At 38.6% G+C, this 14,720-nt stretch overlaps 1 protein-coding gene across 6 annotated transcripts in view; it reads left to right on the forward strand.

Moving 5' to 3' along the window:
* LOC122658064 (splicing factor U2af large subunit B-like) overlaps positions 1-14,720 on the forward strand; it is a 42,698-nt gene that overhangs the window by 18,104 nt on the left and 9,874 nt on the right. For 2 of the 6 annotated variants that reach the window (XM_043852938.1, XM_043852943.1), the window contains exon 5: positions 560-627. In XM_043852938.1, coding sequence (XP_043708873.1) covers positions 560-627 — 68 coding nt within the window. Of the gene's footprint in view, positions 1-559; positions 628-719; positions 765-858; positions 919-2,213; positions 2,275-2,357; positions 2,471-2,680; positions 3,119-5,264; positions 5,412-5,444; positions 5,453-5,499; positions 5,568-6,276; positions 6,435-10,145; positions 10,374-14,720 lie in introns of those variants that run through there. The other 4 variants (XM_043852939.1, XM_043852940.1, XM_043852942.1 and 1 more) reach the window with 4 other exon arrangements.

A 14,720-nucleotide genomic window follows, 5' to 3' on the forward strand; every position in this document is an offset into this window, starting at 1 on the left:
AACAAGCTTGGGAAGTGGTTAAAAATTTGAAGTTTCAGAAAATTACAAAAATTACATCTCGTTGTAATGGTATTTTTGTACTTTCACTCCGAGCAAGATTTTAAGATACTTTAAGTACTTGCATTGGATTGAAACTCAACAGTGAGATAGGTGTGGGGTCTTTTATCACTTGAACCTACCTAAACTGAGTTGTTCTTTTATTCTGTTCTTGCTTTTGTTATTTGTGTTTTTGTATGTTGTAAGAAGGCAACATTGGCTGCTTCACCCAGTGTTTGGTAGTCTTTACGAACATTCTCGCCTGTTCTTGACGATTTATTCTTCTTATCTTGTCAATTTGATTACAATGGGCCACATCATTCTTAATTTGTTGAGTTTGTCAGGGAAAAGAAGTTTAATTTATTGAGAACACATGAAGATGTGGAGGCGTGTATTGATTTGTTATTTTATTAGTGCCAGACCAGAGAGAGAGAGAGAGAGAGAGAGATTTTTCAGAAGTGTGTTTTTTTATATATTTAATTTGTGCATTTACACCACAATATGATTTAATTATCTTTTGCAGGTCAATTGACGGGGGCAATTCCAACCGTTCCTGGAATGTTTCCAAACATGTTAGAGTTTACTGGACAGGTAAGTCTATTTCTTCCATGTTAAAGTGATATTTATGTAGATGCATCGACTCATTTAAATTCTTATCATATGCTTTTGTTCATATATGCCAGTTTGGAAGCCCACTCTTGATGCATCCCCATGCAATGACTCCACAGGTATGGTGGCTCAGTTGTATCTTTGTATGTTGAGTCATCCTCTGTGATTCATTTGATGTCTAATAATTTTAAGGTTTTCTTTTTCTCTTTTTAGGCGACAAGACACGCTCGACGGGTTTATGTTGGTGGCCTTCCTTCAACTGTGAATGAACAGGTTATATACATCCCTATCAAACTGTAGTCATTTCCTATTATTGGACTTGTTTATTGTTTATTCTGTGAAATGTTGTCGTTGTATTATGTTGGATTTATTTTATTTTGAATATGAATTTCTTTTTCATTTTTTTGGGATAACAATTGCTAGCTCATGAAAGTATAAGATTTACTATTGAAATTATAATATTTTACAGGGGTGGGCTCCGACTGCGAGTCAGGTGGAAGGCATTCTACCAGTAGGCCTTTTTTTTTTTGGGCTACATGTCAGTGTCTGGTGGGCCCCAATGTTTGTGAATGTGTCCTCCATGTCTTCAGCTAACCATGTTGATTTTCAGCCTAGTCTAACAATGTCATGTGTTAGAGAATGATTATTTTGTTGGGATGAATGAGAATGCTTTCAAAACTGTAGAAAGCTTACTTTGTTTGATGAACAGGGGCCTTAAAATAAATGAGGGGAATATAGCCCTACGCATGTGGGACCATCATGGAGATAGGTCACCAACATGTGTCCTGGGATGACTGAATGTCCTGTTCATCTGGCAAAAGGTGGGTCATGCTGCAGGGGACCCCCCTTCTGTTTTTAAAGTAGGTGAAAGCGTGAAACCCTCTTCTCATATTATAAAATGAAGTATTCCATCTCTTGGAAGACCCATTAGAGTACAAAACTAATTTTTGCCAATTCAGTAGGCAGTCTTTAATGCAGAAGAAAGGAAGATTTTACATTGGAAGCTTTAATCTCTGGAAAGCATAAATTTAAATTACTGAATTTTGATAAATTGTAATATTTTTTAGATATCAGATATTGGTGACTAGGATCAGCATCTGATCCATTTAAATTGGGATTTTAAGATGGAAGAAACCTGGTGTTTGACTATTCTTCCGGAAAATATTGTTGGGTCCCTTCAGAACCTACAATATTTCCTGCAACTTGTATTGTATTTTCCTATTACATACCAAACTTTAGTTGTGAAAAATTTATTTCTTTGCTTACAATTGTCTCTTCTCCATTCTCCACTTGATTTTTTTATATGCAATTTTTGGTGTATTTGCTGGGCATTCACTTCATTGTTGAACCTGTTACCACAATATGCTTTGTGGTGTATTTGCTGGGCAATCACTTCATTGTTGAACCTGTTACCGCAATATGCTTTAGGATGTGTCGGGGTACTTCAGTATGTTTGCAATTTTTTTTAAAACGTGATACATATAAAAGACTTATTGATAGCTTCAAAATCTATCTTTTCCAAGTTCTGATGATTGGTTACTGATTCTTTTATCTCGTTTTTACCTCAGTCAGTGGCAACTTTTTTCAGCCTTGCTATGGCTTCTATTGGAGGAAACTCCGCTGCACCAGGTATGTAGTCCAGTGACCCCTCACCCAGCCTTTTGTTATGATTGCTTTGAACTAATAAATGTTGTTGGTGGTGTTTTTTGCAGGAGATTCTGTTGTCAATGTATACATCAACCATGAGAAGATGTTCGCTTTTGTAGAAATGAGGTCTGTTGAGGAAGCTAGTAATGCGATGGCCTTGAATGGTATTATTTTTGAGGTAGGATGTTTTTCTCATAGTTTTAATTATACATATGGTGAGCATATCCCGTTCTTTATGTGTGTGTGTGTGTGTATATATATATATATATATATTTATTTATTTATTTTCCACACTTAAATCCTTTCTCAATGCTGAAGATAAAATAGCTTCATTGTTTTAATTGACTTAATAGTTTGACTTGTTTGTGCTGTTCCTTGTGTTTAACAGGGGAAACCAGTGAAGGTGAGCAGGCCAAGTGATTACAACCCTATTCTTGCTGCAGCCCTTGGGCCCAGTCAACCCAATCCCAATCTTAACTTGGCTGCTGTTGGATTAGCACCTAGATCCTCTGACGGGCTTGAGGGTCCCGATCGCATCTTTGTGGGTGGGATTCCATACTATATCACGGAAGCACAGATAAGGGAGCTTCTAGAATCCTATGGGCCTCTCTGTGGTTTTGATCTTGTTAAAGACAGAGAAACAGGCAACTCGAAAGGCTATGCATTTTGCATGTACCAGGATCTTTCAGTCACAGATGATGCTTGCAAAGGTCTTGATGGCTTGACATTGGGAGATAAAATTCTTACCGTTAGGCGTGCAAACCAGGGTATGTCACAGCCCAAACCTGATCAGGAGAGCACGTTCATACAGGCTCAGCAGCAGCAGGTAGCAGCACTATTTCCCTTTCTATATCCATTTTAATTTACTGAATAATGGAAGTTCTAACTGTCTGATTTTATACCATGCCGTTTCCCTTAACATTTGGTAGAACAAACATTCAAAACCCTGATGAAGTCCTCTAGGTTAAAATTTCCTGAATAGAGGACCTCTTAGCCCTTAAGTGTTACAACAACAACAACAACAACCACCATAACCTTATCCCAACTAAATGGGGTCGGCTACGTGGATCCGAAGAGGCCAAGACAGTAATAGAAATAAGAGCAGTAGAAGGAAGTAAAAAGGTAAAAAAGGGGTTAAAAAAATAATAATAAATAAAATAAAATAAAATTACTAAAGGAAAAAGTCTAAGCAATAGTTAAAGCAGCATCCTAGGAACATCCCCTTACGAGGGGTTGGCTACACGGGTCCTTGTCCTCTAACAACTTTATCCGCGGTCATACTAGGATCGAGCCCTCTCATATGCATATCCTTTCTTACCACTTCTCCAATAGTCATTTTAGGTTTGCCCCTACCTCTTTTAGTTCCTTCAAATTGAATCTGGTCACTCTTTCTTACTAGTGCATCCATTGGTCTCCTTTGGACATGACCAAACCACCTCAAGCTGCTCTCATGAAGCTTGTCCTGGATTGGTGCAACTCCCAATTCGGTTCTAATACAAGCATTCCTTATTCTATCTCTCCTGGTTTTGCCGTACATCCTCATCTCCGCTACACTCATCTTATCTATATTACTCTTCTTAACTGCCCAACATTCCGCTACATATGTCATCGCTGGTGTTATTACTGTTCTATAGAATTTCCCTTTAAGCTTAATAGACATGCATTTGTCACATAAAACTTATGATGCTCCTCTCCACTTCATCCATCCTACTTTAATTTTGTGGGAAACATCATCCTCTATATCACCCTCTTTGTTAATGGTTGACCCCAGGTATCTAAAGCATTCATTTTGTGGTAGCTCTTGCTTCTCAAGTTTCACCACTTCATCACGTTTCCTGGTTTGACTGAAGTTACACATCATATACTCTGTCTTTGTTCTGCTTAACTTAAAACCTCTTGACTCCAAGTTTGATCTCCATAACTCCAGCTTCGCATTAATCCCTTCCATTGTCTCATCTATCGAAACAATATCATCAGCGAATAACATACACCAAGGGACCTCATCTTGAATATGCTTGGTTAAATCATCCATGATGAGTGCAAACAAATAGGGGCTTAGAGCTGATTCTTGGTGTAACCCAATTGTAATTGGGAATTCACTATTTTGTCCCTCTGCAGTTTTGACACTTGTCACCACTCCCTCGTAAATGTCCTTAATTATATCCACATAGTCACTTGAGTTCCTTCTCTTCCCTTTAGTGTAGTTACTCCCCGGATATTCCTGGTTTTTGATTCTTTCAGGTCTACTACACAGGTGAAATGAAATCAGTAGTTTTAGTGTTTTATTCTTTTAAAAGAAAATGTTACCTTCTAAGGAAATAGTTGAAAGGGATCCATTATTAAATAGGGGCTGGTTTTGTTTCAAAATACTATTATTTGCAGGAGCAAGAACTTGGTCTAAGAATTTTATACCACCGCCAATTCAGAAAGGTTTAAAAACATTTTTATTCTTCAAGAATGTTTTGCTTTAATTAACTTTTATCTGATCTGATTCCAGGCAATGCTAGCTAACTCACTCACTTCGGTTGAGAAGTTGATCTCTAGATTCAATCTTAGGAGAAGAGCAGCAATGACACTTAGAAGCCATTCTAAAACCCAGCTTGACAATATTCTGATCCATGGCAATCCCATTATGAAGTACCTTCCAAATGAAAACACCGATTGTCATAGGAATGTGTTTGTTCCAGATTTGTTTATGCCACTGAAACAAAGGGCCATGAGCCCTTTTATTCTATGATGACATTTTAATGTATTGAAAAGGTCTAACAATTTATTTCTAAGTACTTTATTTTGCAGTTATTTGAGTTGCGCATCATGGTGCTTGTTTTCTTACAATTAGCATTAAGCAACTATGTTATTTCCTTTTTTCATTTGCTTCAAGTATTGCTGTCAGTAATTTAGTTATTAGAAGTTGAAAAACTAGTTTGAAACATAAGTGGAAGATGCTTATTACTGACTTCCTTGCCTTCTGTAGGTGTTTGCTTTCCAAGGTGCAGTAGTACCTGCCAAGGCTACCAAGTTTGTGTGTTTAACTCAGGCAGTCATTGCAGATGAGCTAAAAGATGATAAGGAGTTTGAAAGCATATTGGAAGACATGAAAACAGAAGGGGGAAAATATGGTGAACATTCATGACTCTGATCTCTGTGTATTACCTTTTTGGTATTCTGTGATCACTCTCAATTCTAATATTAGTTTTGCCTCTGCAGGAGAGCTGGTGAACGTTGTCATTCCTCGTCCAGGACCAAACAGCGAGTTATCTACAGGGGTTGGGAAGGTTTGTAGAGAGATTTTAATTGTAAATTGTTTTGAAATACTGTGCATATACTTTTCTGCGCCATTTCGCCTTTCTATGATGGGGTGTTATATAGGGGTCAATGGCCAAACAGATCGACAAACTCTGCATGGCAGATGCTTTATCAATATCTTTTACCTAAGGGGACCCCCCCTTCTGGTCCTCATGTGTTCAAAAAGGAATTTAGTAAAGCTTCCCCAAGTTTTGACCTGTATGACATCTTGGATATTGGGTCGGTCTATGTTACAGAGGACTGCCCATTTTAATTCTCAAATTTAAACCCAAAACGAGTATTCTATTTTTGTTAGACTTGCATCCAAAGTTGTGTGATTTCACATGGTTGCCAATAACATCAACTATTACAGTTTAGAGGTTAGAGGCATTTTTGTAATTTTTTGAATGTTTGAACCTTGTTCATCCCCATTGTTTACTTAAATCAGACCAATTGACCAGTCCAAAACTTGACCGATGAGTTCAGTGTGAATATTCCTTTGACAGACTCATCTATGTTTTTCCATTACTCATAATGTGGCAACATGTGAACTCTATAGAGTTCATCAACCTTTGTGATATTTGTCATTGGCATTACCCCAAAAAAGAAAGGGGAATGAAGCTTTTACCTTCTTTTTTGGGACGGCTATAGTATTGACTATTACTTGTTTTGATTGTACTTGTTTATACTGCTTCACAGGTGTTCTTGGAGTATGCAGATTTAGGAGGAGCCATAAAAGCCCGGACATTCTTGAATGGTCGGAAATTTGATGGGAGGGTTGTCATGGCCGACTTTTATCTAGAGAATAGCTTTGTGAAGGGAGAATATGGCGGCTAGTTGCTTTCTGAATTTCTGTACTTCCCCTACTGTGACATATTTTTCTGTATAAACCTATCTCGGAAAAAGAAATAGTCTGTATGCTGGATTTTCTTTTTTTGGAGGTGTGGGTGGGTTTGGTTTAGATAAGCACATATTTTTTGCTGGCGAGCTATAGGTGTAATTCTGTTAACCAACTTTGATAGTTCATTTTAGTTGAACTGAATTGTTTTTCATCAATAAAAAAAATATATGTTGATGATCAAGGTTGTAGACAGTACTTTTGACTGTTGGTGTTCTGAAAAATTGAACTTTCTGTTCAAGGTTGTAGAATGAATCTGAGGCCCTGTTTGGTTAGAAGTGAAGTTTGAAATGAAGTACAACAAGATTTTCAAAACAACAACAACAACCATAACCTTATCCCAACTAAATGGGGTCGGCTAGTGAGTAAACCAAGATTTTAAAAAATGAAGTGAAATAAATTGTAGAATTAGAGTGTTGATGTAATGATATAATGGAGGTTCACAACCAACGTTTTAACATTCCAATTGGAAACAATGATTCCGCCAATTTGATTAGGAATCATTAGAAACTGATGCTGTTAACCTCCACTCCTTACTAAGACCAACCGAGTTAGATCGAGTGTGGCCAGTCAGGTTGATTCCAATCTAGGGATCTGGATCCTCTCCAACTACTTGGGCATCCAACTTCTCTACAATCATTCGTCCTATGGCTGGAAGGATTTGGACGTGCATCTCAATATCTGTCAATACTTGTGGATATGAGATTTTAAGTCTTCCCTATTGTTGGGTGGGTGATTGAAGTTGGAGAGGATCTTTTCCCCCGATTTTGTCGTATTGATTCTCCGCTGATTTTGGGATGATTTGGATTGAAATCAATGGAAAATTGATCCTGTCTGATTATGAGTTTCTGAACCTAGCAAAGATAGGAGGTGGAAAAGTGAAGTAACAATTTAAAAGAGAAGTTTTGGTGTATGGTGTCCCACAATCGAAATCATTAGGTGGGTGCCTAAATCTCCCACCTAGCTGGCATATCAGGTGACACTGAAATTTTATCATAGTTAGATCCCGTGGTCTTATGCCCACATGTTAAATTCCAATCCAATAAGGGTTGCCATGTGGTAAAATAAAACATAGAAAAATCTAACATGCAAGGAACTAGGAGAAGGTGCGTGTACTTACATAGATGTATGTCAGTAGATGTGAGGGTAATTGATTCAATTTGAGACCAATGTTAGAATTGTTACATCATTCTTCCACATGATACAAACAGACGTATCCATCCACCATTTTTGTCTGTGGGTTCGTCGGTAATAGATACTTTCAAAATAAAAAAAATTGACATTTTAGCATGTTTTTGAGCTAAACGATCATTCTAAGCAATGATTAGGAAAAAAAGATTGAAAAGATAAATTATACTACGTAAATGTGATTTTTCATTGTTTGTTTTTTAAGTGAAAACTAAAAGGCACAATATGATATTGAAAAAGGAGAGGGTCCTCTGAATAAGAGGTATAAAGGAGCACATCAATGAGGGACAACAAAACAGTTCATAGATAGGGGTAAAGAGATCATTTCATATGTGTGTGTGTGTGTGTGTAAGAGAGAGAGAGAGAGAGCTAGCTGGTGTACCCTCTACCACCTGCTACCACTAGCTGAAAGAATCTTTTTCCTATTGAAAAATAAACAACCTGTAAAAATATCATTTGTCAGGCTGCAACACCGTTGCACCACCTTGACCGTCCCGTCCTCCATAAATGAAAAAAAAAATCTCACCCTCGTTAATGCCCCTGCGTGTTCTCATTGGCCAGGTGCTTGTGCAAGGGCCATATAGCTTGACAGCGATCTTCTGCCCTACAAAGCAAACGTGGAAAGCATTCCAACAGGTGGAAAAGCCATTTCATATGAGGGGAATAGAGAGAAGGTTCTAGTGTACCATAAATATCTTTGAGTTGCCAACGGAAGTTACACTAGTATCTTCTCTCTCCTCTTCAAAATATCTTATTAGGAAAATGTTCCCCATGGGGGGAGGGGGGCACAGCTCATGCACATACGCAACGGGGGGCAAAATAACTACTCTGCCCCCATGAAAAGTGGAAACTCCACACCCGAGATTCTAGTGTGCATGCTCTCATTGGCTTCGGTGCACATGTGGCAACTGCATTCCCCCATATAAAACCCTCTCCCCATCTTTTTTAAGGCTATTTGGAAAACTCAAAATAGCTGAAGTTTGCCATGTGAGTAGCATTGGGGATCCTATCCACGTAATTTCAGCCCATTCATATGCCATTATGCCAGGTGAATGGTTATGGAAGGGGTGCAGTGATCTAGTATCGGGTGAGTGTATCGAACTAGTGACCTCAAATTCTATAGGGAAAATTACATCCTCCTCCCCTTTACTTTGCCTTCTTTAAACTTTCATCCCCTTGACCTTCTCTAATTATGCCTTCGCCCCTATAGTTTATAATCAATTACAATTACACCCATACCGTTAGTGTCCCTTTTACCCTCCTCCTACAACTCAGCCCCCACCTTGCTTCTTCAACCTCTGATTTTGACATTGAATCAAGCTTTTTCTGAACTCACGACCAAGACGAACTTAGTAAACTGGGATTTCAAGTTGAGATAGGCTGAAGAGTATGCATATGTTAGGGTTTCATATCGATTACTTTTTCATTATTTCAAGCATAAACTGAGTTCAGTAAGAATTAGAGACTAAGAGTCCGATTCAACTCTGGTTTTAAATTTTATATCTTTGTAATTTTCAAATCATGTGCATGAGATCTATATTCTAATTGATATCTTTGTAAGAGTCCTCCACCGCCTCTGCTCTGAGTGTTTATAGTTATAGAGATTTCCATTATAAGTGAACCAAATATCAGATTCCCTTGAAATTTCAATCGATCCCCTTCTTTAGGTACAAAATGTTAACTCAATCTTTGAACTCCAACAGATCACAGATTAGGGAGATCGGTCTTCTTAAGGTAGCAGAAAAATCTGTTCAACAACCAGATCGTAGAGATCAAAATGAGTAGATCTTGATTAGTCCTTCCAGCAGCAACCTTCGGTGATCTAATACCAATCGATCCCCTTCTTCGTCCTTTGATCTTTTCTTGATGTCTCTCTGATCTCCTCTTATTCGTTGTGGTTTGTTGTGTTCTCTTTTTCCTCTGTCAACATCGATTTTCGTTGGATTAATGTTTTTCTTAGATTGATAGTCAATCCAGCAGATGAAGCTTCGACTAAATCGATTTTTGTTTGAACAACATTGTAAACACTTAGAATAGAGGTGGAAGAGGAGGCGATGGCAATGGCGACAGTGGTGCTGGTGGTGGGAGAGGAAAGATAGTTATGCACTTATGGGTGTTTTAGGTTGCAGGTGAAGAAAATGGAAGTATTGTAAATTTATTTCTAATGTTTTAGAACAAGGGTAAAATAAATTTTTTTAAAGTAAAATTAACACCAGAAACACTGTGAATCAGAGGGGTCTAAAGATAATTAGAAAAAATTAAAGGGTGAAAAGTTTAATTAGGCCAAAGTATAGGGAAGGGGATGTAATTTTCCAATTCCTTATACATACGTAAGTTATTATTAGGGCCGGTCCGGTCCTAAGTCCAAAATTTAGTTCACACCGATAAGAAAGATAGCATAGCCGTATAGAGTATAGAGAAATACAGTGTAGACCGGTATCCGTTTTCTGTAATGTGTATAAAAGCACTTTGCCTTCTCTGAAGCCCTAAATTCGCTTTAGGCCTTCCGCTCGATTTCGTTCTACGATTAACACAGACGACCATACCAAGAGAAGTCGAAGGGAAGAAAGAAGGTTTCAATTTCAAAATGCCGGATTACGGGGGAAGATATGACGGTAACGGCGATGGACTCAACGATTACAGTTCCTCACCCCCACAGAAGACTAGCAGTCATGGCGGTGCGGATGAATATAGTGACTCTAAATCGCGGGTAGCTCCATCTCTTCAATTGTTTCTGTTCGTTTCCCTTTTTCATATTTCGTTCTTATTCTTTATGTTTCCTCCCTCTTCCCTATCACACCAACCTCCGGGTTAGTCTCAAAAGTGAGATCTCAAGAAGTTTGCTTGGAATTAGGGTGGGAGGAGGGGAGGGTGAAAGAACTATTATTTTTTAAAAAATTTATTTTGGGGTGTTATCATTCAATTGTACTCGGTACTATTGATTTTCGTCGAATTTAGAACTATTTCTTCTTATTTTGGAGTGCTTTCATTCAATTGTACGCGATAATATTGATTTTTATCGTAATTGGACTGAATTTTAATTTGCCTTCTGGATGATAGCCTTTTCTATGTGGAGTTGTGGACAATTGAATTCAATTCTAGGGTTTAACGCATAAAATTAAATTTAGCAATTATTTTGTGTATGGTTTGTTTGTAGGCAGAACTGGATGGAGATACGTGTTTTGTTCGCGCAAAAATTTTATATGGAAACGTATTATTAGAGTTAGTGGTAGGCTGAACACTAGGTTCGGATTTTAAGCCCCTTAAACATGTTCTCAAGAACACCCTAAACCAGAAATTAGTTTAACTAGTAAAGTCAAAGTCAAACTTTATGGATGGGGTTCCGATTCTGTTAGGATAGTAAAACCCCAAAGTACTGCAAATGGTTCAACGGCCAGATTGAAATCAAAATTCAAATCCTCAAATCTGGAAACGAGAACAGATTGGGAGATTATATACCCTGGCAGACCAGAGGTTCTGATCAGCCTGATACTCTGGTCAAAGGATGCATTTATATGGTCCTTTAATACCTCTAAACATGAGTGGAATCTAAGGGATAGATTCCTCTCAATGGCTGATATCGATTTCAGCAAGATAGGCCCTAAAACAGGGTTGTCACCATGTTCAAATTGGTGGCATCTTGCTGTGATTTAAATCTCATTATTAACGACACTTAAACAGCTGTTAGCCTGTGACAGTCGATAAAATCCTTCCCAAATCACAGTACCAAATAACTTCCAGCAAGCTTGAAAATAAAAGATGAAATTAGTGCTTAGGCTCTCTATGGTTAGATTTGGATTTTGCATTCAGGGGGGTAATTTCAAATATTTTGGGGATTTGGTATGAATTTTTTTTTAAAGGGAAGTAGAATGTAATAGAAGTTGAAATCCCGAAATTGGTCGGGAGCTATTTCGGGATTTAAATTTCATTGATTTCGACTCTCTCTCTCTCTTGTGCCTTCTCCCCCACCCCTTCTCTGTGATCCACCCCACCCTCTTCCCTGTGCAACCCTCTCTCCTTCGCCCCCACCCTGCCTCTTGCAAATCTACCTACCCCTGTTGCAACCCCTCCTGTTTCAAGCTCTTCTACTTGATCTGAAATTCCTAAAGGCTTCGTAGTCACAAAATACAGAGCTTGAAAGATGCAGGTCGATGTTACATGTTAAACAACTTTCACTGGTTGAAGCGCTTTTATCTGAACAGAAGCTTCTTACGGTTTTGCAGTCTCAGAGGTCCAAGCCTTTGACGTTTTTGACTTTGCTTAAACCTAACCGTTAAACATTTTTGGAGCTTGAGTTCCACCCAAAACTCCAGATTCCTTGACTAGTTCAGGTTCAACCCGTCCCACCCTTGCTCGTAACCTCTCCTCCCCTTTTCCTATCCCTCGCCCCCATCATACTCCCTGCAAACCCTTCCCCACCCCTGTCGCGACCCACTCTCCGCCCTGCCTTGTTTCCCACCTCTACCCTTGCTCGCCCTCCCACCCTTCCACCTCTTTTCGTTGCCCATTCCATCCCAACAACCATAATGTATTTCTTATGCAACCAAACAATTTAAATTTCTTGACCAAAAACCTATTCGTTGACTTATTTTTAGAAGCCAATCTGAAATCAAAATAGAAATCCAACCAAAGAGAGCTTTACTTGAAGAGAAAGCAGAGCAAAGGAAGGAATATAGGACTTTTGATTTCTCACCAACAGGCCTAGATTAGAATCTCTCTGATCCTATAGGTTCTTTCTCTCCACTGAATCTCTCAGTTTCAGCAGCAAAAGGCAACAGCCATATTCTCATTGATTAAAATCGTTGGATGGAAATAGCCTTACAAGCAGTCCCTTTAAAATAAAAAGTCCCTACTCATGTATGTTACTTGTCCCCACACACTAACATAGTAAATAGGAAACTTAAAACTGAAAGGAAACTTATAATTAAACCCTCTATGTAAGGTAATGAAATTAGACCGAAATAAATCAGCTTAAACTAGCCTAATAAAGTAAATACCGTATTCCTGCTTCCCACCCCTGATTTAGGCCCATCAAAGTGGCCTATTAATCCCCCTCTCCCCCCCCCCCCCAAAAAAAAAAAAAAAAAAAACCTCATTGGACTAAAGGCCCAACATGTATAGAACCTAACCCAAGGCTTATTTCCACTAAAATAAGCCCACTTTTGCTGATTTATCTGCATCAGTTTGGTTTGTTAATAAGGTCAGGGAATTCGGTTCAGAATTTTCGGTTTCGAGTTTGTTCTTTTCCCCCTTTATGCCAATACCTAGATTTCTGTGAATGTTATGAGGAAAAGTTCGAATGAAATACAAGGAAATAATTATGATCGAGGGAGGAGCTTTGTGGAAGGGGAAGTGATGCAGATTCATCATCAAATAGGGCTTGTTTCATTGGGAATAAATGTAGGGTTGGGATATATATATGTTGGGCCTTTGTTCCCAAGGGTTTTCTATGTATTAGGCCAATTTAGTGGGCCTGAAATAGGGGTATATAGGTTGCATACGGGATTAGCTCAATACTTATTTTTTATTTTGTGTTTTTAATTGAACCGGTTTAAATTGGTTGCATCCAATTGGTTCAATTGGTCTAATTTAAGTGAAGTGATCCTATTGGCTAAGAGGTTCTTATATCCTATTGGCTAGTAGGGAATCTTCTTTTATTTTAAGTAGTTTAAGTTGTTTTTAAGTCATTAGGACTCTATTTTGAGTCTATTTCAGTTTCCTAGTCAGTTTAAGTTGCCTAATAGGTTAGGGATAAGGTTAGGCCATTCCTTTTTAGTGTCTAAGTCTATTTTTGAGTCTTCTATATAAGTTTGTAAGGGAGGCCAGCATTGGACACGAATTTGATTAATGAAAAGCTTTTGTTTGCTGCCATAGCTGCTGCTCTGCTCTGTTGAGTGAACCTTGTGAGTAATATCAAGGCTACCTTATGGGTAATATCAAGGTGAAGGGATTGGTGGACTCCGATCGACTCCTTGCATCTTGTAGATCGGGAGGTCCTTCTTCTAGTTCTTCAAAGCTGCTACCATTGAAGATTTAATCTTTCAAGTAAGTAGTTTATTAATTCAGCATTTAACCTTCTTCTTCTAATCCTCTAACCTAAGCTCCATCTACTCCTATTATCACCCCTTCCATTAATCCATAGATCCATTAGAACCCCAAAACCCTAAATCCAATTCTGCCCTAAATTGCAGAATTTTGTAACTCATCCAAACCCTAACTTCTTTATATCAAAATAATCCCCTAGACCTGCCCATTAATACCCTATAAACCTCTTTCCAAAAATCTGCCCCTAAACCCTAGATCTTACAAACAATCCATTTTCATAAGGCATCCTACCCAAAACCCTAGAATTCCAACCTCAACCAAATTTGATCCAACTTATACCATTAGACTCATAAAATTCTGCACATCATTACCAAATAAAACCCTAAGTCGAAACCCTAACCATAACCCTAATTCTGCCCTAATTAGCCTAAGCTGTCCCAATCGGCCAGCCTTGTTAAGAGATCCTATTACCCTGGTTCTTAGTGGGATTACTCCTACCTAGGACTACATTAGGAAGACTTATAGTTGTGTCTCTTCCCATTTTACTTTTGTTGGTTGGATTCTTACACAACTTAGTTGGGGGTTAGCTACATGGATCCTTGCAAAACAAAATAGGGAAAACTGAGGTTCCACACAAAAGTAGGGAACTGAAAGTAAGAGGAATGAAGAAATGAGAGATGAGAAGTTAGAAATGAGAAAAGAAAGTAAGAGGAAAGGCACAGCCCAGGAAGTCAGGAAAATCTCAGCTAAATTGTGTCGGCAACATGGGTCCTTGCCCTCCAGTAGGCTCAATCCGAGGTCATACTTGGTGCAAGACCTAGACTACGCATGTCATTCCTCAGAACCTCTCCTATGGTCATTTTAGGCCTGCCCCTAGCTCTTCTAGCTGCTTCAATCAGGATTACATCACGCCTCCTTACTAGGGCATCCCTAGGCCTCCATTGAACATGGCCATACCACCTCAAGCAACATTCTTGAAGCTTTTCATTGATCGGGAAAACTCCCAAATCAG

This window comes from Telopea speciosissima, chromosome 4 (genome assembly GCF_018873765.1).
Source record: "Telopea speciosissima isolate NSW1024214 ecotype Mountain lineage chromosome 4, Tspe_v1, whole genome shotgun sequence".
NCBI classification, from domain to species: Eukaryota; Viridiplantae; Streptophyta; class Magnoliopsida; order Proteales; family Proteaceae; genus Telopea; species Telopea speciosissima.